Genomic DNA, 23,438 nt, shown 5'->3' with positions numbered 1-23,438 from the left:
ATTAACATCTAAAATATTGTGTACAAAATCTGTCTCCCTATTTAAGGAAGGATATAAACATATGGAAATGGTTCAAAGGTTTAAGAGACTAATACCAGGAATAGATGGATTGTCCTTTGAGGAAAGGTTAGATAAGTTAAACTTACAACCATTGGGGTTGAGAAGAGTAAAGTGTGATTTGATTGAGAAATAGGAGATCCTGAGAGCTTCAAAATGTTTCATTTTTGTGAAAAATTCTGGAATTGGAGTCACTATTTCAAAGTAAGGGGTCACCCCATTGAAGACAGATAAGACAACTTTTTTCTCTGCCAGAAAGTTGTGAAACTTTGCATTCACCATTTTTTGAGTAAGAATTTGAGTCCTTAAATATGAAACAGACTGTGTCAGATTCTTGATAAGCAAAGGAGTTATTGGGAGTAGGTAGCAATGCGGAATAATGAGATCTGTCATCTTTTTGAATCATGGAGAAAGCTGTTGTGTCAGAGTGGCCTACTCCTGCTCTAGAATTAGTCAGAAAACCTATTCTGACATGTATATAGTTTTGGTCTCCTTGTTTAATGACATTATCCCAGATGTGGTCTCATGAATGGTCTAATTGTGTAGGAAACCTTCCTGACGTTTATATGCCTTTCTTCTTGAAATAAATGACAACATTTCATTTGCCTCACAATGTACATGATCATGCAAATGCTGGCTAACTTATTGAGTATCAGTAATGTTATAATCCCAGCTGATATTATTACTTGGAAAAACAGATTTCAGACTGAAATCTGACTTGATAAAACCAAAAAAAAATTGATTTAACAAGGTGCTTTTTCATAGAAAAATCATAGAATTACTACAGTGCAGGAAGAGTCCATTTGGCCCATCAAGTCTGCACTGAACCTCTGAAGAGCATTTCACCCCAGACCAGTCCCCCCCACGTTATCCCCATATTATTGTGCCTAATCCAGCTAGCCTGCCCACAATGGGCTAATTTAGTATGGCCAATCCACCTCACCTGCACATTTTTGGACTATGGAGGGAAACCAGAACACCTGGTAGGAACCTATGCAGGCACGGAGAGAACATACAAACTTCACAGACTGGTACCCAAGGCTGGAATTGAATCCAGGTCCTTGGTGCTGAAGAGTCAGCAGTGCCAACCACTGAAACACATGCACAACGCTGCAGATTTGGTTCTAACAATGAAACATATATATTGCCCTAAAGTAATGAAAACAACATAAAATGAACCAGTTATGATGTGTTTAATGATTTTGAAATACAAGGTTTTAAAAAAAATCCCATTAATCATAACAGTATCTCATTGCCGTACTTAAACACCAGAGTGAATTCCCTTTTGTATCCCACAAAGGGATGACTGTGCTGGGGCTTCAGTTGCCAGTCATGAGAATCTGATCACCTCTTTGATTCATCATAAAACTGAGCTCAGACTTTTTCACCTTCAAGTTTTTATCAAACATTTTTGGTCTGGAGCTTTAAAGTTGAACTCCTTGCACTGAGGTAATCTATTTCCTAACAGTTTAAAACTACCTCCCTGTCTCATCGCAACTTTTCTGCAAATCCAGCTTTGCCAAGACTGCTGTCAGGCTACCCCAGACTAAAACTTAAATGCTTTTTTTGAAGCTATGGGTTTCCCCAAGCTCAAAAAAACAACTTATTCCTGAACCTTCTATCTGAAAACCTAATGCACTACACTGTTAACTTTGGTACTCTCCCAGTGTAAACTAATACCCCATTACTCTCTAGGAAAGTCTATAATACTGTGCTTTAAAAGAAATCACCATGGCTACAGAAATTGTTTCCAGTTAATCATTAAACCCCTTTAGAGACACAAACCAAATCTGTACTAAATGAGATTAGAACATACTGCAATGCAAAATGCAAGATTTATGTAAGTTTGATAAAGATGCCAGACTTTGACTTGGGAAGAGAGTGGTGCAAGTTGAGGGAAATGGAGATAGATTTGTGATTGAGTGGAGAAGAAAAAAATCTGAATTGCTGTCAACAGTTCTCCATGGCAAAAAGGGAGTAAGGAGCTCGAGGGAGGGCTTGTGGTGGAATGTGATTTCTGAAGCTGGAGTTAAGAGTCAGTTTTAGAAGATGAAGGTGGCAAAAGAAGAATTCTTCATTCCATTTGGCTTGAAACTCATTGAGGTGGGAACATAAGGTCATGAAGCTGTGGCCTTGACTGAGGACTGACTGTTTAGGATTAGAGAGGATCAGATCCAAGGAATGGTGAAAATATGAAGAGATGAAATTTGAAATGAAGATCATACTAGAAAGTAAAAGAGTTCCCAGACTGGCATTGAGCTATGAACATCATTGAAACTTGCAGCCTTTTTATCTGGTGGGAAAGAAAGTATATTTGTTCAAGTGCCAGAAATGTGAGGGGTGTAATAGAATGGAGGATAAGGATATCTCTGAACTAAATTGATTCTGCTACTAAAGGGAAAGGCAGAAAGTATGCACATAGTACTGCGTGACTAAGAGGATGAATCCCTTGAAGCATTGAGAGGCACTAGTTGGAGTAATGCAGAATAGAGATGTTGCTGATTGTAAATCTGAAACACGTGGTGGAATTTAAACTGGCACCTGTGTGGAACAAGTCCAGAGTTGAAGACCATTTTTAAAGGATGTGGGAGTGATTTAACTTGAAACTAACAGGGTTAAAAAAATACAGACAAAAGTCACACTGAAGAGAAGAACATAAACTGAATGTTCCTGGATTTAACAAAAAAGCAGTGGTTTGAACAAAATGTTCTACCACTGCAGCAAATTTTTGAATTAGGCAACAGGCTAGGTAGAATCTCTGGAAATTTGAAGGTGTAGTTAAACTTTTTGGCTTAATGAAAGTGACAGAAGAATTCCAAAGCTGAATGAATATTCAGCAATACAGTTCTTCTGATGACTTGACCCGAGTTGTAATTTCAAATCTGAGTTACTTATAAAATATTTCTTGGAGCAATGTGTGCTCCAAGGTAGAAGTGATATTTATACTCCTTTGTTGGAAGGCAGAGCAAATTTCAGACTTCTTTTTGATCAGTTAAAAGTAGGTTTTGCATTGTGCTGTTCAACTGTATAATAATTCCTCTCTTGTCAAGAGGAAGAAGGAGGCTTATGTTAGGTTGAGATGTGAATGCTCAGTTAGGGCATTTGAGAGTTACAGATTAGTCAGGAAAGACCAGAAGAAAGAGTTAAGAACAGCCAGGAGGGGGCATGAGAAATCGTAGCAGATGGGATCAAGGAAAACCCTAAGGCTTTCTATAGGTATGTCAGGAATAAAAGAATGACTAGAGTAAGATTAGGACCAATCAAGGATAGTAGTGGGAAGTTGTGTATGGAATCGGAGGAGACGGGGGAAGTGCTAAATGAATATTTTTTGTCAGTATTCACACTGGAAAAAAAGACACTGATGTCAAGGAGAATACTGAGATACAGGCTTCTAGACTAGATGGGATTGAGGTTCACAAGGAGGAGGTGTTAGCAATTCTGGAAAGTGTGAAAATAGGTAAGTCCCCTGGGCCAGGTGGTATTTATCCTAGGATTCTCTTGGAAGCCAGGGAGGAGATTGCTGAGCCTTTGGTTTTGATCTTTGTCATCATTGTCTGCAGGAATAGTGCCAGAAGATTGGAGGATAGCAAATGTTCCCTTCAAGGGGAGTACTTATAGACCAGTGAGCCTTACTTTGGTTGTGGGTAAAGTGTTGGAAAAGGTTAGAAGAGATAGGATTTATAATAATCTAGAGTGGAATAAGTTGATTAGTGATAGTCAACACAGTTTTGTGAAAGGTAGGTCATACCTCACAAAACTTATTGAGTTCTTTGAGAAGGTAACCAAACATGTGGATGAGGGTAAAGCAGTGATGTGGTGTATATGGATTTCAGTAAGGCATTTGATCAGGTTTCCCACGGTAGTGTATTGCACAAAATATGAGGCATTGGATTGAGGGTGATTTAGTGGTTTGGATCAGAAATTGGCTAGCTGAAAGGAGACAGGGTGGTGCTTGATGGAAATGTTTATCCTGGAGTTCAGTTACTGTTGGTGTTTCCCAAGAATCTGTTTTGGGTCCACTGCTGTTTGTAATTTTCATAAACAACCTGGATGAGAGCATAGAAGGATGGGTTAGGAATTTTGCAGATGACATTAAAGTCAGTAGAGTTGTGGATCCTGCAAAAGGATATTGTAGGTTACAGAGAGACATGAATAAGCTGCAGAACTGGGTTGAGCTGTGGCAAATGGAGTTTAATGCAGAAAAGGTGTGAGGTGATTCACTTTGGAAGAAGCAACAGGAATGCAGAGTACTGGGCTAATGGTAAGATTCTTGGTAGTGCAGATGAGCAGAAGGACCTCTGTGTTCACGTACATAGATCCCTGAAAGTTGCCACCCAGGTTCTATAGTTAAGAAGACATAGGGTGCGTTTGCGTTTTTTAGTAGAGGCATTGAGTTTCAGAACCATGAGGTCATGCTGCAGCTGCACAAAAGTTTGCTGTGGCCGCACTTGGAGAAATGCGTACAGTTCTGGTCACCGCATTATAGGAAGGATGTGGAAGCTTTGGAAAGGGTTCAGAGGAGATTTACTAGCATGTTGCGTGGTATGGAGGGAGGGCCTTATAAGGAAAGGCTGAGGGGCTTGAGGCTGTTTTCGTTGGAGAGAAGGTAGTTGAGAGGTGACTTAATTGAGACTTGTAAGATAAACAGAGGGTTAGATATAGCTTTTTTTTCTTTGGATGGTTATGGCTCACACGAGGAGGCATAATTTTAAATTGAAGGGTGATAGATTTAGGACAGATGCCAGAGGTAGTTCCTTTACTCAGAATAGTAGGGGCATGGAATGCACTGCCTGCAACAATAGTAGACTCCCCAAATTTAAGGGCATTTACATGGACATTGGATAGACATATGGACAAAAATGGAATTGTGTAGGTTAGATGGGGTTCAGATTGCTTTCACAGGTTGGTGCAACATCGAGCGCCGAAGGGCCTGTACTGCGCTGTAATGTTCCATGTTCTCTGTTTCATAAGTTCTTAATTTATCAGTATTTGAATGAAGTAAATGCTTAGAATTACTATGATGTGATGAACCTTTGAAGAAGTGAACTTCACGTTCAGCTCTTCCACTTTCTGCCACTTCCATTCTTTCTTCGCTGTTACACCTCCTAATTTCGTTTTAACTTTGTATGCTGTTGCATGACTAAGCTCTTGTAAGCAGTTATTACATTTTTTCAGTGTGTCTTGTGATTCCTAGCATAATTTCAAACACAAGGCACTCATTCAAAAAAATTGGTTTTCATGCTGCTGTTTTTGTTTAGCATAATCAAGACCCAGAAGGGGTGCATCATGACACGACTCTAGCCTTTTCACCCATTTAAAATTGGTTGACAAGCCAAGTTAAATTGGATGAGGCATTGCTGTGGTGAATGCTTCAGGAAATAATTGCCTCTGTGCTTTTGTTTAGTTCAAGTGCAGTATAATACCTGAAGATATTCTGTTTGATCACAAGGACATGTTCCTGTAAATGAACAGATGGAGCTTCTAGTAATCGCATGTGAGCCACATTATGAGCCTGACTGATGACTTGAAGTTGGTTCTGAGTGTAATTTTTAGTTCTCAGGATTGTTCATCAAATACTATTCAATTGTTAAAATTGCACTTAATGCTACATGTTCCATCCCATATTTAAGTTCACTTTTTAATTGAACCAGTCTATTCAGCTACCTTTCCTCGATATGTTAATTGAGGAACCTGCAAACATGTTCCACTCCAATTGTCTATTGCAAGCTTACCATCATTGATTAGATTAGATTAGATTACTTACAATGTGGAAACAGGCCCTTCGGCCCAACAAGTCCACACCGCCCCGCCGAAGCGCAACCCACCCATACCCCTATATTTACCCCTTACCAAACACTACGGGCAATTTAGCATGGCCAATTTACCTGACCTGCACATCTTTAGACTGTGGGAGGAAACCGGAGCACCCGGAGGAAACCCACGCTGACACGGGGAGGACGTGCAAACTCCACACAGTTAGTCGCCTGAGGCAGGAATTGAACCCGGGTCTCTGGCGCTGTGAGGCAGCAGTGCTAACCACTGTGCCACCGTGCCGCCCATTGGTTAATATACGCATTGAGATTCCCGTACAACTGTATGTATTATAATATTGGCTTTAATAGCAAACTTGTAAGTAGGGTTTGAACTGTTTCGTGGTTGTCATCTTGACGCAAGGTTGTTTTCTGGGATAATGACTTCCCTGATCAGACCATTACTTATGTTAGTTGCAGATATTACACAGGAAGACTTCATGCTGCCACCTTTACACCTGAAAAATACCCAGTTCACCAAAGATGGTGAGGCAGCACCTTTCAAATCAGTGATCACTTCTATTGAGAAGGACAAGGGCAGCAGATCCATAGGAAACCGTCACCTGCTACTGCATAAGCAACACAATTGGTATTTTACATAAACTGAATTAGAATTAGGTTTTTATTGTCACATGTACTCAAGTACAGAAGTAAAGTGAAAAGTTTAATGTTACCTCTCATGGTGCCATCTTAGGTACAAAGTACAAAGCTTAGATACAAAAAGAGGAATAAAGAAGAAAACATATTGTATTGTCTTAGTGATTCATGGTATGTTAGCAATAAGACATAGTTAAAAGGATAAATATTACAGTCAGATGAACATTACATTGCAGTAGGTCAGCACAGGACCTTCCACACGTGGTCTGACTGGCTTTGCATGCTATGTCAGACCCCTGTCTCACAATCAGCCCCGCTATATTAGAGGCCTCCAGTCTTGGCTTCAGCTCGCAGCTGCTCTGCTCCAAGCCTCCACTTCACTCTGGCTCTCTGCCACTCTACCCCAGACCTCCAGCCCATTCTTCCTCCAGGAGTCTGTAATTAAGTCAAAAGGATGCAATGCCTACCTCACAAATGAATAACGTGGGATATGAAGTTCAGTGCTGGGTCAGCACAAGAAGCCATAAGTATCAAACAGCATGTCTATTGGTAGAATACTTCTTTACTCGATCATTCCAAGCATGAAAAAGGCAGAATATAATCTCCAGCATGAGATGTAATCCCATGATTGGACGGTACTTGCTTAATAATCCAATATTATAGAATATAAAAATTGGAAGTCATGTTACAGTTTTGTAGAATTTTAGTTGGGCCACATCTAGAATATTGTGTACAGTTTTGGTCACCACAGTACTAGAAAGATGTGGACTTTGGAGAGGATACGGACTTTGGAGAGGATACAGAAAAGGTTTACTTGGAATTTGCCTTGTCTGGAGGGTATTAACTATGAGGAGCGATTGGACAAACTTATTTTGTTTTCACTTGACCATTGGAGGCCTGGTAGAAGTTTACAAAATTATCAGAGGCATGGGTAGTCATTTTTTTTTCCCCCAGGGTAGAAATATTAGTTACAAGGGGACAGAGGTTTAAAGTAAAAGGGAAAGAGTATAAAGGAGATGAAAGACAAGGTTTTTTTTTAACAGTGTGTGGTACATGCCTGGAAAGCGCTGCTAGAGAAGGTGGTACAAGCTAGGTGGTAGCAAACTTTGAGACATCTTGTCAGATACATAAATAGGCAAAGTGTAGAGGAGTATGGACCACATAGAGGCAAAAGAGTTTTGGTTTAGAAAGGTGTCGTGTGTTAGTGTGGATTTGGTGGCCTGAAGGACTTGTTCCTGAGCTGTACCATTCTTTGTTCATCATACCAACAAACAACTCGAGATTTGGCTCATTTGTGTTGGCTGGACTTGTATGTATTTGATAGCAGGGACTAGTTCTCTGCATGGAAAGAGAACATGTCCAGGCTGTACGCAGTTCTTGAATTAAAGAAAATTAAGGAGAAATCATTCCATGTTGCATTCTCATGATAAAACCTTGCCCAATCAGACCTGTTTACCAACCAAACTATAATTTTTCCCATTAAATATTAATTGATGCTCCTGTCGTGGATAAGAGGGAGAGATGAGCCAAATTATTCTTACTATTTTTTTATCTCATATAGAGATAGTTATAAATTACTTCATTTACTGTTCCCTTTTTTTAGAAAAGGTGCTGTTTGTGACATTCATCTTAAAATGACACACAGCAAATTATTTAGGTTTGAAGCAAAGTAGGATTTATTACTGCTTTCAAAACCCAGTGGAATTGTTCACAACATACATTTACACATGCTTTAATCTAAGACAGGGAAAAGGAGGCGAGTTACAAATTACTTAAATCAAAGTTAAACAAATAAATTCGCATGAAATAAGGAGTGGAGTGAGTCAATATTTAGTTGGCTGTGTGCAGAAAAACCATTCCACAGATGCAGTTGAATTGCTGGTGAAGGTGTAATAGTTGTAAGTTGGAAATTCGTTTACATTGCAAGCATTGGTTTCTTTCCAGAAATCGGACTTTTGAGAGAGATTAAGATCAGAAGTGGGAGTTTTGCTAAGCCTGCAGCTGCCTGCTTTTCTGTTGTTACAAGCAGATAGCAAAACAAAAGTAAAAGCAACATAATAGCAGCTATGAGAAGGACCGTGGTCAACACAAAACTGAGGGTGTTGTACGTAAATGCATGCAGTACATGAACCAAGGTAAATGAGTTTATAGCACAGATTGTAGATAGTCCATTTTGTTTGGTAGCATTCTTTCAGGGATAAATGTTGGCTTAGGCTCCAAGAAAAATTGCTGCATTTTTCTTCTAAATAATGTCTTGTCTAAATAATATCTTGTCCATCTACCTGAAAAGGCCAATAGGTTTTCTCTTAACATTGAATCCAACCTCCTCTGGCAGCATGTTCCAGAAAACTGCCACCTTCTGTATTTTTAAGAAAAAGCTTAACCTCTCACATCTCCTTTAAATTCTCCCCTTCCCTTAAGCCATAAATTTATGGCCCCTAGTATTTGATTTCATCTTGTGGGAGGGGAAAAAAAAAGTCTGATTATCCACCCTATTTATGCCTCTTATCATATATACAGGGCAACCCCCGTATCCGCGGGTCTGGTTTCCATGGTTTCAGTCACCCGCAGTTTACTGCTGCCCCAACATATTATAGGAAACGTTCCAGAATCAGGGACCAGGAGGCTGCTGGGAAGGTACATTTCCCATTAAGTGAATGGGTTCCCACCTATCCATGGTTTTGGGCTTCCGCAGTAGGTCTTGAAACATATCTCCTGTGGTACAGGGGGGCTACTGTACTTTGGTTTACCCCTCAGCCTCTGACTTTCTAGCAAGAACAATCCACGTTTGTCCAGCCTCTCCTTACAAATAATACCCTCTGAGCCAACCGTTATCCCAGCAAACCTCTTTTGTACAAAAGAGTCTCCACATCCTTCCTATGGACATATCAATAGACAGGGAATAGAGGGACATATGGACCATTTCAGACAAATGAGATTAGTTCAGAATGGAATTATGAGTGGCACACTTGGTGGCTTAAAGGGCATGTTCCTGTGCTGTACTGTTATGTGAACTTGGCGTGTATGCTGTTGGCTGCAAAGGGAATGAGAGCTGGGAAGGAAATATCCAAAGTTACTGTACACTCCAAGTACAGACAGATGAGTTTGGGGGCTGGGGGGGGGAAGGGGGAGGGGGGTTGGAATTCCTTCTTAGTAAGAAATTAAATTAATTAGATAGCAAGATGTGATTTAAAGTCACAGGCATAGAATCTATGTGGGAAGAGATGAGTTGCAAAGGGAAAAAGACCCTGATGGGAGACATGTACAGGTCCTCTAGCTGTAATCCGGGTGTGGGGCAGAAAATACATCTAAAAATAGAAAAGGCAGATTAGAAAGTCACAGTCACAATAATTGTGGAGAGCTTCAATGTATAGGTGAACTAAGAAAATCAGATTGGTAGTGGATTCCGAGATAAGGAATTTATGGAATGTTTACAGATGATTTTTGTCTGGAGCAGCTTATGGTGGATCCCACTAGGGAACAGGCAATTCTGGATTTGGTGATGTGTAATGAAGCAAACATGATTAGGGACCTTAAGGTGAAGGAACCCTTAGGTGGCAGTAACCACAGTATGAAAATTGAGAAGGAGAAACTGGAATACGATGCAGCATTCCAATTGAGTAGAAATAAGTACAAAGACATGAGGAAGGGGACCTTAGCAGGGAAGATAGTGGAGCAGCAATGGCAGGAGTTTCTGGGACAACTCAGGAAACACAACAGAAATTCATCCTGAGGAAGTAGAAAAATATTAAGAGGAGGATGAAAAAACCATGGCTGATAAGGAAAGTCAGTTACAGCATAAAAACAAAAGAAAAAGTATACAAAGTGAGAGGTCTGAGGATCGGGAACTGTTCAAAACCTATTATAGGGTAACTAAAAGAACAAAACTAGGGGGAGAAGACAATATGAAGGTAAGCTAGTTATGGTAATATGAATGAAGATAGCAAGAGTTCTTTTAAAAACTTTAAAAAAGTGGGGGTGGTGGGGGGAGAGAGAGAGATATTCCAGAGTAGCATACCAGAGCTTCAAGAGTTGAGGGCAGCAGTGAGAGTATTGCCTATCATGAAACAGAAGATGCTGGGGAAGTTGAAAGGTCTGAAGGTGGATAAATCATCTGGACTGGGTGTACTCTAAACCTCAGGGTTCTGAAGGAGATCGCTGAGGAGATGATGGAGGCACTGGTGATCTTTCAGGACTCTGTGGAGTCCTCTGAGTACTCAAAAATGGCTAATGTAACACCCGTGTTTAAGATGGGAAGGAAGCAGAAGACTGGATATTGTAGGCCAGTTAGTCACCCCTTAGTCGTTGGTAAGATTTTAGAGTCCGTTTTTAAGGATAATATTGCGGAGTACTTGGAAGTGCATGGTAAAATAGGGCTGAGTCTGCATGACTTTAAGAGTAGACTCTGCCTGACAAATCTGTTAAATCCTTTGAGGAGGTATCAAGGAGAGAAGCCATTTTTACCTGGTCTGATCTATGTGTATCTGTACAGTCACAGCAATGTGGTTGATTCTAAACTGTCCTCTGGGCAATTAGGGATGGGCAATAAATGCTGGCCTTGCTAGTAATTCCAACCTCCCATGAATGAATCATAAAAAAAAAGGTGTAGTAACACTGACATCTGTAGAACTCCACGATAAACCCATGCTCTAGTGTGAAAAATTATTATTCACTACTCCTTGTTTCCTGTCATTTTTCCAGTTTTGAATTCATAAAGCTACTGTCCTTTTTATTCCGTAAATTCAAATTTTGCTGACAAGTCTGTTGTGTGCCACTATCAGATGTGTTCTGGAAGTCCATGACACTAAATCAATACTCTTTAAAAATTTCAAACGTGATTTGACCTCAACAAATCCATGCTGATTTAGCCATACTCAAGTGAACTTTAATTTTTTCCTAAATTATTCAGTTATGAAGTATTTCTGGTGTATAATGTTTGTTATAATTTAGAAAATGCAGCCACCATTGAAAATGAAACAAGTTCTTCCATAAACAGTACGATGAAGACTACCAGATCAATTGTTTTTGCACTGTCAGTTGAGGGCTAAGTATTGGCCGGGATGCTTGGTATAACTGTTATAACCAATGCCATCAGAACTTGTAAGTCCACCAAAATTGGCAAGTCGTTCTTTGGTTTAAGAACTCATCCAAAAGTGAGTGTACTAGGGCATAGAACATAGAATTTTACAGCGTGGCACAGGCCCTTCGGCCCTCGATATTGCACTGACCTTGAAACCAATCTGAAGCCCATCTAACCTACACTATTCCATTTTCATCCATATCTCTATCCAGTGACCATTTAAATGCCCTTAAAGTTGGCGAGTCTACTACTGTTGCAGGCAGTGCATTCCATGCCCCTACGACTCTGAGTAAAGAAACTACCTCTGACGTCTGTCCTATATTTATCACCCCTCAATTTAAAGCTATGCCCTCTCGTACTAGCCATCACCATCCGAAGAAAAAGACTCTCACTGTTCACCCTCTCTAACCCTCTAATTATTTTATATGTATTAATTAGGTCACCTCTCAATCTTTTTTCTCTCCAACGAAAACAGCCTCAAGTCCCTCAGCCTTTCATTGTAAGATCTTCCCTCCATAGCAGGCAACATCCTAGTAAGTCTCCTCTGAGCCCTTTCCAAAGTTTCCACATCCTTCCTCGTACTATATCCGAGTTTGTAGATGACACAAGTAGGTGAAAAGGTAATTTGTGAGAAGGATGGAAACAGCTTTTAGATCTTGATAGGTTAAGTAAGTAGGCAAAAAGTTAACAAATGGAGTGTGCTGTGGGAAAATGTGGAGAATGAAAGAGTAGTATTTAAATTGAGAAAAACCTGCAACGCAAAGAGACTTAGGGGTACTTGTGCATGAACCACAGGAAGCTAACACATGGTACAGCAGATAATCAGGAAGGCTAATGGTACTTCAAAGGTGTTGCAGTCTAAGAGGAGGGAAGTCTTGCTGCAACTGTGCAAGGTGCTGGTGAGATCACACTGGAGTACTTTGAGCAGTTTTGGTCCTGTTAAGGAAAAATATAATTTTGTTACAGTTCAGGGAAGATACTTGAAGTGTGGAGGAATTGTCTGATGAGCAAAGTTTAAACAGGTTGGAACTCTACTCACTAGAATTTAGAAGAATGAGAGATTACCTCATTGAAGCAGTTAAGATTCTTAAGGGGCTTGACAGGGTAAATGTTAAGAGGATGTTTCACCTCTGAGACCACACAGCATAGTCTCAGATTAAAGGGGCACCAATTTAAGACAAAGTTAGGGATGAATTTATTGTCTCAGAGGGTTGAGAGTCTTTGGAATTGCTGGAGAGCTGTGGGAGAGGAGTCCTTGTGTATATTTAAGGTTAAGGTAGATTCTTAATTGGTAGGGGAATTGAGGGCAGGAAAATGGAGGTGAGGAATGTCAGATCAACCATGATCCTGGTGAATGGCAGAGCAGACTTAATGGACCCAAAAGCCTACTTCTGTTCCTATTTCTTATGGTCATTATTGGTGAAACTTGTTCTCAATACTGACGTGAAACTTACCCATAACATGTTGGCTTAGAAGGAAGAGTGCGACCAATGGGCCATGCTTGAAAACGATGAGTTGGTTACAAGCCAGGGAATAATCCTTGTATAGTATAGTACATAGTATCATAATGACATAAAATCAAAGTATTCAAAGGGCCAAGTAACTTACAGGTGCTTCCATTGCTTATGTTCTTTTTGTGTAAGAACCATTTCAGTTAAAGCCACCTTGAATGTGATGTAGCTAATCCATTATGTTAATTTCCACCTAAAAATTTGAGTAAGATTGTAAAGGCATACACCTCTGGTAAGTGTGCAGTTGTTACACTGTCAGTTTATGCCCATTTATGTGTAAAGTAATTGTTAAGACATTGATATACATTCAGTGAAGGAATTCTTGCCTCTCAGTGGGCAGATTTAACTCATACTCCATGGGTTTAGCTTATGAATAAAATTTGATACCCCAGGACTGTTCCAAGGCGATGCTGCAGACTCAGTTGAGTTGATGTCATAAGAGTGAGTTAATTGAGGTACTAGAGAGTGACCAACATTAGTCACTCTCACCTCCTTTCTGGAGTTCAGTTCTTTTGTCCATTTTTAGAAAAAGACTGTATGCAATGAGGTCAGGAGCTAAGTGGCCCAGGTGGAACCCAAACTGAGTATAAGTGAGAAGGTTCTTTCTTTGCAAGTGACTCTTAATAGCATTGGTCGTGACCCTTCCATCATTTTGATCAAGAGTAGGCTGATGAGGTGGTAATTAGCTAGGTTACGTTTGACCTTTTTATGGTCATGACATAACTGGCCGATCCTCCACATTGTCAGGTGGGTCAGGTAGATGTCAGTGTTTGTAGGTGTACTGGAGCAGCTTGGCTAAGGCATGGCTCGTTCTGGACCACAGGTCTCCAGTACTATTGTTGGAATGTTGTCATGGCCCATAGTCTTTTCAGGATTCAGTGTCTTCAAATGGCTTATAATTGGCCTCTTTAATACTACTTTTTACTTAGCAACAAATGAGTGGTGATTCAGTGCTTAGTCAGGATGGTGGATCCTTTGGAGGCAAGATTGTAGCTGGTAGTCATGTACTGCTTCCTTTTTTCCTTTTAAGTAATAGAGGCTGTAGATTTAGGATTTGTATCCCCTGTGTCAGAATGAGAAAGACGTAATTAGAAATCCGAAATCTGTTTCAAAGTACAATTGTTTAGAATATATTTCATTGATCCATTGTATGGACTTAGATTTACCCACCATCTCTGTTCCATTCTTGAAAACTTCGGAAGGAAGGTAGAGATGGATCATCCATTTGGAAATTCTGTCTGAAGGTATGTGCAAGTGCTTCAGTCTTGACTTTTGCACTGATGTTTGTGGCTCACTTTGCATTTGGTGATATTTGTAGAACTTTGTCCTCCTGTTAATTTTTTAATTGTCTATCACCATTCGCAAATGGGTGTGGCAAGATTGCAGAGCTCAGATTTGATATTTTGGTTGTGGATTATTTAGCTCTGTCTGTTGCATGTTGCTTCTGTTTTTGGTATGCAAATACTTCTATCTTGTAATTTTGCCACATTAGTGGCCTATTTTTAGGTGTGCCTGGTACTCCTCCTGGCGTGACCTCCAACAATGGTTCAATGAAGATTGCAGGTCTTTTAGCTAAATGATAATGGTAGTCAGACATATCGCTTGCCATGAGCTTATGGGTCGTGGTTGAATACAGTTCTGCTAATAATTTCCCACAATGCTTCAGTGTTGCTCAGTTTTGAGTTGCTAGATCTGTTCAGTGTCTGGTAGTGTTATATAACATCTCTGATGGTTAGGTTGGTAAAGATCGGTCAAGTATGTCTTTCCCTCGTTAGTTCCCTATCACCTATTAATAGCCTTACTGACTGGGCTGGCTATGTCCTAGTGATGCTACTGAGCCACTCTTGCTGATGGACATTTAAGTCCCCTACTGTCTGTGCCCTTACCACCCTCAGTGCTTTTTCCCAGCCAAGGGGAATTAGTAGGTGTTAATCAGTTCAACGTTTCTTTGGCCACACTTGATGTGATACCCATGAGTGTTTATGAGGTCTGGAGTCAATGTTATGTACTCTTCTATTAACTCCCTTATGACCGCATATCACCGCACTACCAGTATCGGTGTGTTTGTCGATGCTGATATCTGGGGTTTTGTAAGGTACAATTCTGAGAATATGTGTATTCACTAGTTTGTGGGACAAACCCCCAATTTTGCCACTAGTTTTTAATTCCAAATTTTATTGAATTTAAATTTCACCATTTGCCATGGTGATTCAAGCCCACGCATCCACGTCATTTTCCTGGGGTTCTGGATTAGTAATACACTAAGCCACCGCCTCCCCTCAGCCCTAATTCTTTAAGCTTTCTGATGTTAGAATATATTGTGGCAATGCCCTTTGAATTATTTGTTGATGTTCATTGCAGCCAAAACATAGTTTAGCAACAGAAAGTCCTTGATTACAATTATGCCCTTTTATGCCCTTGCAGCAGAAGTAAAACAGGCTACTTTTAAGTTTAACCTATGACAGTGCTCATAGATAACAAAGCACAGTTAAAATATTTTATCAAATAATATATTTATACAATTTCATAGAATCCCTACAGCTTGGAAACAGGCCCGAAGTCCACACCAACCCTCTGAAGGGTATCCCACCCAAACCCTTCTCCATTACTCTACATTTAGCCCTAATCCTCCCATCCCTGAACACTATGGGCAATTTAGCATGGCTGATTCACCTAACCTGTACATTTTTGGATTGTGGGAGGAAACCAGAGCATCCAGAGAAAACCTACGCAGACATGGGGAGAATGTGCATACTCCACGTTGACACTCACTCAAGGCTGGAATTGAACCTGGGTCCCTGGCACTGTGAGGCAGCAGTGCTAGCCATTGAGGCACCATATATATTTTATAATGACATCCTTTGGTAATTTGTTTACTTTCCATTTTTGCTGTTTTATTTGTGTGATTGAAACTGCTGCAAAAAGGAAAAGAGGAGGTGGATAAGTTTAAGTCTGTATAATGACTTGGGGAAATGTATTCTGGATCATTGTACTTGGAAACCAATGAGACATTTCTAATTGTTTTTCATTCTGAGTCAGGGGCTACAAATCCTAAATCACCTCTATCATCTAGAAGGAAGTAGGTACGTGAGTACCAGCTACAATTTTGCTTGAGGCATCCACCATCCTGACTTAGAACTGTGTCACTCTCATGCGTTGCTAGGTCAAAAAGCTGGAGCTCCCTAGCTAACAATACTTTAGCTGTACTTTCATCTCACAGGTAACTGCCATCTTTATGGTCTGATCTGCGTGTGACTCCAGACCCACAGCAATGCAGTTGACTCTTGACTGCCTTATGAGCAATTAGGGATGGAAAATAAATGCTGGCCTTCCAATAATACTGACATTCGATGAACAAATTTAAAAAAAAATTTCAAGGACTGTATATATGATAAATAGAAAACAGAGTCTGAATCAAGCATTTCCAAAGTCCAGGATGAAACATCAGATGCAGACTGATTTGCATTTTCCTCATCTTAGGATGCACTAGAATGGTATTCCACTTTCTACTACCATTCTGTGGCCTTCCTCCTGAGATGATTAGTTCGTATTAAGTTTAGTGCTGTATTCATTTGCATGACAAGAATTGGTTTTGGGATTAGTAAAACTTGCTTCACATGGACCTTTATTGCCTTAAATGAAGAAGATAAATTTTAACCCAATCGTGTAGATTGCGTTTGAACCTGGTTTCCAGTGTCTGCCCATTCATTATCCAGTTACCTTGTTCCCATGTTTTTTTTAAAGGACCAATGGACTGAGCGGATAGGTAATAGCATCTGTATGTCAATACAGTAATTGCTTTCTGGAATTGTAGCTTTTTGGTTGGAATGTGATTTGGTTATTTGCCAATAAATGTGAAGTAAAGTATGAGTTAACCCACTGAGGAGTGGTGACTGGTTTGACAGGATCTACTTATGTTAGAAACATATGTGTAAACAAAAAACTTGTTGTTTGAAAGGGTGAGACACGGTAGTACACACGAGGAAGCAAAAATTGGGCCAAAACAGTTTGTTTTTTCCTGAAGTAATCAATTTATACTTGTTAGAATAATTGTTTGTTCCGTGAGGGTGGGGAGTGAAACAACAGTAGGAGCACTTAATTGGCACAAATTCTCTGCCTGTTTAAAAGAACTACTGTGACTGCACTGCACAAAGCATGTCAGCCAAGATGATTGTTATAGTATTTGATTGAAGACAGAAATGCTGCTTATTATTATCAAGAGTATGAATATCTCTTTTGATTTTTAAAAAAAGTATGGCTGAAGTAAATAACAGTATGATTGCTCCCTATTCCTGATTAGCTTGCCTAGTGGAACTGTATGGTGCAAGTTTCAGTTTCACATTGAGTCTCTCAATTCCATAACCATGTGGTTTTATGTATTGGATTTTAGAAAGAATACATATATAAAGATGCAACTATTGATTAACTTACGAAGCAATGAGACTTTCAATTGGATTGTGTTGATGGTGATCCAGAGAATTCTTAATGTTAAATAATATGTTATACTTGGAGAGCATTTTAGTAGTTGTGCTAATTCGCATCAGAGTGATTGAAAGTGAAGTCTGCATTTCCCAAGAAATCTCGGTTTTGATAAAATTAGCAACAACTTGAATGTTTGTAAGTCTCTTGATAAAGTGCCTAAATAAAAAGAATGAGCCATACTGCTTGTTTTGCCAAGTAGTCAGATCACAGCTGATGTTTACGTTGGAGGATGGGCACTCTGTAGCATGTGCTTCAAAGTCTTTCCACCCGCAACCGGGCACAAGTCAGGATGGAATAGTCCCCAGTTGCCTGCGTTAGTGCATCTCCGGTAACACTCAAGGTGCTCCATACCATCCAAGACAAAATGGTTCTACTCACCATCGTAAACATTTTCATTCAGTGTGGTGTGACTGCAGTATATTGCATCTCAAGGTATACAACAACTTCCAAACCTGCACTCTCAATCACCCTGATGGTTATGGGCAGTAGGTGAAAGGAATACCACCACTCCAAGGCTTGGAAACATGACGACTGTGTTCCATCTTTTGATGGGTTCAAATGCTGGAACTCCCTTCCAGTCAGCACTGTTGGCGTATCTTCACAGACTAATGGTTCAAAATGCCAGTTCATCACCATCTTCTCAAGGGATAATGGAGAGGTGCAATAAATACTGGCTTATGGAACCCGCATGATGTGAATAAACTGCTGCCTCACAGCGCCAGAGACCCGGGTTCAATTCCCGCCTCAGGTGACTCTCTGTGTGGAGTTTGCACATTCTCCCCGTGTCTGCGTGGGTTTCCTCCGGGTGCTCTGGTTTCCTCCCACAGTCCAAAGATGTGCAGGTCAGGTGAATTGGCCATGCTAAATTGCCCATAGTGTTAGGTAAGGGGTAGATGTAGATGTAGGGTATGGGTGGGTTGCGCTTCGGCGGGGCGGTGTGGACTTGTTGAGCCGAAGGGCCTATTTCCACACTGTAAGTAATCTAATCTAATCTAATCTAAATCTGAAATAAAAACTGAAAATGCTTAGACAACTTTGATCAGGCATCGTGTGTGATGGTCTTAATGAAGAATCTGTGAAAGATCATTGAATTGAAACATGAATATCACCATACTGTATATGTTGTTTGGGTGAATTAAAAATTTCAAGTTTGTATTTGCAGCCTTTTCAGGCAGACATTTTCAGATTTCAGCTAACTAATTTGAATAATACTTTGCAATCAACGACTCTATATAACCCATTATAACTCTTAATTATAAGATTATTTCAGTATTTTCTTCAAACAAAAAGCAGATAACGAAACTATCCTCCATTTTATAATTTTGAGGAGCTTGAATTTAGGTCACCTGTCAATCTTCTCAACTCTTTGGAATACAAATTTCATGCTTTTGGTTCTCATGAATTGATTCTTGAATTGACAGTGTTCTGATAAACCTGCACTGTTGTCTTCTCCTTTAAGTTCAGTATATTTTCTATGAAGTTTGGTGCCCCAGCATCGAATGCAGCTTTCCAGATGGATCCGACTTCCCAACCAGTGAAATTTATACTTTTACTCCTAACGTCCTCATAAGGTTTTTTTTTCTCTTGTAGCTACCCAATTCTGACAAGCTACTTGCTCGTGTATCTTTGTCTCTCCAACATGGAGTGAATGTAGTTAAAATCTGGTACAGTAAACCTCTGCCTGTCCCCATTTTTGACTGACCATGTAATTGAAAAGAAGAACTCTGTGCTAGTGTGCACTGGTGCAGTGCTGAGTTCATGCATCTCTTGAGAGTGTAGTTAAAATCCAAATTAGTCCATTCACACGGTAAAAACAAATATTATATGCAGCTTTATATAGAATTGTCTAAAGATTAAGCCTGTTTTATGTTTGCCTAATTAGCCAGCTATTCAGATGATAAATTCAGTATCAGTGTATGCGTATCTCTATTTAGTCTGTTTTGATATAACACTTTCATTTTAAGGGTAGGAATTTTGACTTTGGTCATGTGGATAACAACATGTTTGTGGGGATGTTGACACTTATTGTTTTGCTTTTGTTTTGTTCCTGTTGGTGCGTGGATAGATTGATCACGTGTGTTAATTGGTGAAAATGTTCTGAACCATTGTTTAGCAAACCTCATTTTCTTAAAGGTCTGTTGAAGAAAATATAAACAACTTTGTTCTTGGGATGTAGCACTGGTTTTGAAGTGAGCTTTGCATACTTTTTTGCGATAGCAAAGCATGAATGCTTGAGACTAGACTAAAGTGAAAAATGTTCAAAGTGCCAAATGGGTAATGCCACTTTGCCCCTTCCTGAAATTTTTGCAATTATGAATGTCACCAAGTTAATTTTGTTTGCTTCGTGTGACATTAAAAAGTGGCCATGCAAATTAGACATGGCCATGACTATTGTTTTGGAACAGGCCAGACCCCCTCAAAACATTTCAAGAAAGTAGCCCAGACGCTAACTTTGCTAGTTGTTTTAAGCAGGTTTAATGCAGACATTCCAGGAGTGATGTAGCTGGTTAAACCCCTTAGTTTTAAACAAAAGAAAATATATTTACAAGATTACTGAATGAAACACAAAGCGGACAGAATATTGAAAACTTAACCTATCTGAAAACTCAGCAGATCATCCCAACTTAATGATGCTGTTCCAAATACTTGCACCAATCCCCATAAACACCCTTTGGCACAAAAGATAAAATCAAGCACAGGGTCTTAGAGGAAAGTTGTTAGAGAGAGAGAGTACCTGCATGGACCTGCTTCTCTTGGGTCCAGCAGTTTCATAACTGCCTGACTGCTTTCAGTGAATAGCCAGACTGCCAAAAAAAACCAGAAGTGCTGCGCTGGGAGAACTCTCCATTCTCCTTTCGTTGTACGTGTTTTTTTTTAATCTTAAAAGCCTTTTCCCCGAGGCAGTATCTATGAGCTATGATCAAACTGGCCCTAAACCCGATCAAAACCCAGACTTTTTGGAATCTGTGTTTTTATGATCTCCTGGGGAAAAAAAAACAAGGACAACATAACTTTGTTGAAGGAGCAGCATCATCGCATTATTAGACCTGACAACATCAGCACTGTAGTATAAAAACCTATCATCCTACTTGGCTAATTGCTCCAGCAAAATGGAGATGGATATCTACTCAAAGGTGTATGCTCTATTGTGGGGTTATCAACAATAAGTGTGGGCATGCCATCATCTCTTGCATCTTCTCCTATACCAACAACTGTTCCAAACGGTCAAAACCTTCAACAACTTGAGTTCCACAATAACTGATTTGTCTTCTACTTTGCCTCTTTTTGTTTTATTGTAATTCAAGGACCCATTTCTGTACAATTCTTGTCATCATCAAAACGTCTTGAAAACCCTGTGTGAAAATGCTTCTAGTTTTGCTTCATGCAAAATAGATATTGCACTCAATTAGCATTTTTGTCAGATTTATACAAATTAGCTGTTTGCAAATGGTGCTATATTCGTTTGAAAAATTGTCCTTATGCAATATATCCTCAATTGGAGGATGGCAGTGGTTGGCTTAAGCAGTTACAGGTCGTTCTGCTATAATGTGACAGTTTCATTCCTCTGTAACCCCTTGCTATAGAAAAGCGTGCTGTACAAGATCGCTATAGGAAATTGTTGTATTTGTTCAATAGAAAGTTCACATTATCCAAACAGCATTCACAATTCTTCAATCGTGCGAGAGCCAATTAATTTTAATGAAATGAGTGTTATACCAGAACGACCTGTACATGGAATGAATGGCCTTTTCATGTATATTGGTCCTTGAGACCAATCTGAGCATTTGTCTGCAGCATCTACTAAGCAGAGATCGTGGATCAGTAACTTTTACTGTTACATTTATCGTGGAAGTATCAGTTCATAGAAATTGAATTAATTTTGTCTTTTTTTCAGCCAAACCAGGTGGTCAGGTGAGGTGTCAGTACTTTGCAGCAGTGGATAAAGTTGTCTTTGTGGATGACTATGCAGTTGGATGTAGAAAAGATTTGAATGGTATCTTGCTGCTTGATACAGCACTACAGACCCCTGTCTCGAAGCAAGATGATGTGGTTCAGCTTGAATTGCCAGTTACAGAGGTAAGAACATTTTCTGCACCTGGGTGTGATCTTGTTTTCTGGAGATAGGTCATGTCAAAGATGTATTTTCTCTTTCCTTTTGTCATCTTTGTAACCTAAACGAAAATGTGCCTGGTAAGAGTGAAGGAGATTAAATTCTTATTATGTGGCTGATCAACATTCATGTTTGTGTAGGAGTTAGCTAATCAGCCTCACTTTGAGCAGTTTAGGGTTTTGGCTCTTAAGTTCAAGTCTCACCTGTTCCAGAGGTGTGTACTGTCTGAACATGTTGATGGAAAATATCTGTTATTTTGCTGAAAGCCACAGCCTTTCTGCTGCACATTAGGACTGATATTCTGGCATTGGTCAGCCAGTGTCTCAGTGTGGTCTGGGGGTCTTGTTCTACCAGTCATGGATTTCCTTGTGGTGAAGCAGACTTTCTGCAATGACATCCTATTCTGCAAAAACTTGAACTGGGCAAGTTAAAGTGAATCAAAATTAAATAATAGCAAGTTTAAAATCATAAAAACTTTTTAAGTCAGACTATGGTTTAAAATTAAAAATTCTAATCCACCACTGGTGGGAGTGTCTGTTTTGTTGAAGCATAAAACAAGGATCTGACTATAGTTAATTTATGTCTTTCTTTCTCTCTCAAATTGTCAAGCACTGAATTAGAACCATTGGTCCATTTAAAACACAGTACTTTCTTTTCAGAAATCAGTACTTTCAATTCAGAAACTAAGAAACATCTTCAACCAACGAGAGTTGTGAAAGCTGGGGTACCAAATTAGTTTTATTTTCTGCAAACTTGATCAGGTCAAAAAAATGCACAAAAAAATCATAAATGGTTTTTGCCCCCTTCTTCCCTCCCTGCTCTGTAGGCAGATTTCTCAACCTACTCAGTCATACAAAGTTTACCACTGTGACTGAAAAGCAACATTTTATTTTACCCTTTCCTTTTGCACATCAGCAATTTGACACACTTTTGCATAATGAATAATCATAGGTATAAAGTATCTCCATTCAGATGCCAGGAAAAAAACCCGGCTATAGTTTTAAAAAGAATTGTCATTCATAATTTATACTGGTTAACTGTCTTTCTTTGTCTTTCATTTTTGAACTTAAAAGTTACTCCATTCTCCAAGAAGCATTTTGGGAGCAATTACAGAATCAAATGTGGATGTGTGGCAGAATTTTCATTCTCAAATTCAATTATCTGAATGTAGACCAGGCTAACATTAGTGTAAAAGGCAGAGAGTACTGAGGGAAGTGCGCATAGAAATTGCAGAGGCACTGACAATATTTTTAGTCTTCCTTATGCTTGGAGTGGTGCTAGAGGACAGCAAACAAATTGCAAATGTCCTTTTTCAAGATATTAAAATGAGCCCAAGTAACTACAAACCAGTCAGTAAACGTTGGTAGGGAAACCTCTGAAAACAATAATTCTGGCAAGATTGATAGTCACGTGGATAAATGTACGTTAATTAAGGAGAATCAGTGAAGGAAGCCATTCTGATCATGCATGTGCCAGTCTCCAAATGAGCATCTCACTTAGTTCCAATCTCCTGTCTTTTCCCCTCTAACCTTGCGCATTGTTCTTTTCAAATAATGATCTCATTCCCCCTTTGAATATCTCAATTGAACCTGCAATTGAACATCCTTTAAATTCTATGCAGGATTTTTCAGACCCGAACCATACCCTGCGTGAAGCAATTTTTCCTCATCATGATCAGTTATTTCCCATTGTTCTAAAGCTCTGTTCTCTCATTTGCGATGTTTTCAGGAGTGCAAGTATTTTCATATAGGAAAGTTTATATTTGAATAACGGATGAGAATTGTTTGGAG

General features: G+C 39.6%; 1 protein-coding gene across 5 annotated transcripts in view; it reads left to right on the top strand.

Annotated features, from left to right (window-relative positions):
* birc6 (baculoviral IAP repeat containing 6) overlaps positions 1-23,438 on the top strand; it is a 243,325-nt gene that overhangs the window by 12,333 nt on the left and 207,554 nt on the right. For all 5 annotated transcript variants that reach the window (XM_072580512.1, XM_072580515.1, XM_072580513.1 and 2 more), the window contains exon 2: positions 21,433-21,614. In XM_072580512.1, coding sequence (XP_072436613.1) covers positions 21,433-21,614 — 182 coding nt within the window. The remainder of the gene's footprint in view (positions 1-21,432; positions 21,615-23,438) is intronic.

The sequence above is a fragment of the Chiloscyllium punctatum genome, chromosome 11 (assembly GCF_047496795.1).
Source record: "Chiloscyllium punctatum isolate Juve2018m chromosome 11, sChiPun1.3, whole genome shotgun sequence".
In the NCBI taxonomy this organism is placed as follows: Eukaryota; Metazoa; Chordata; class Chondrichthyes; order Orectolobiformes; family Hemiscylliidae; genus Chiloscyllium; species Chiloscyllium punctatum.
This window is presented reverse-complemented; position numbering and strand designations above follow the sequence as displayed.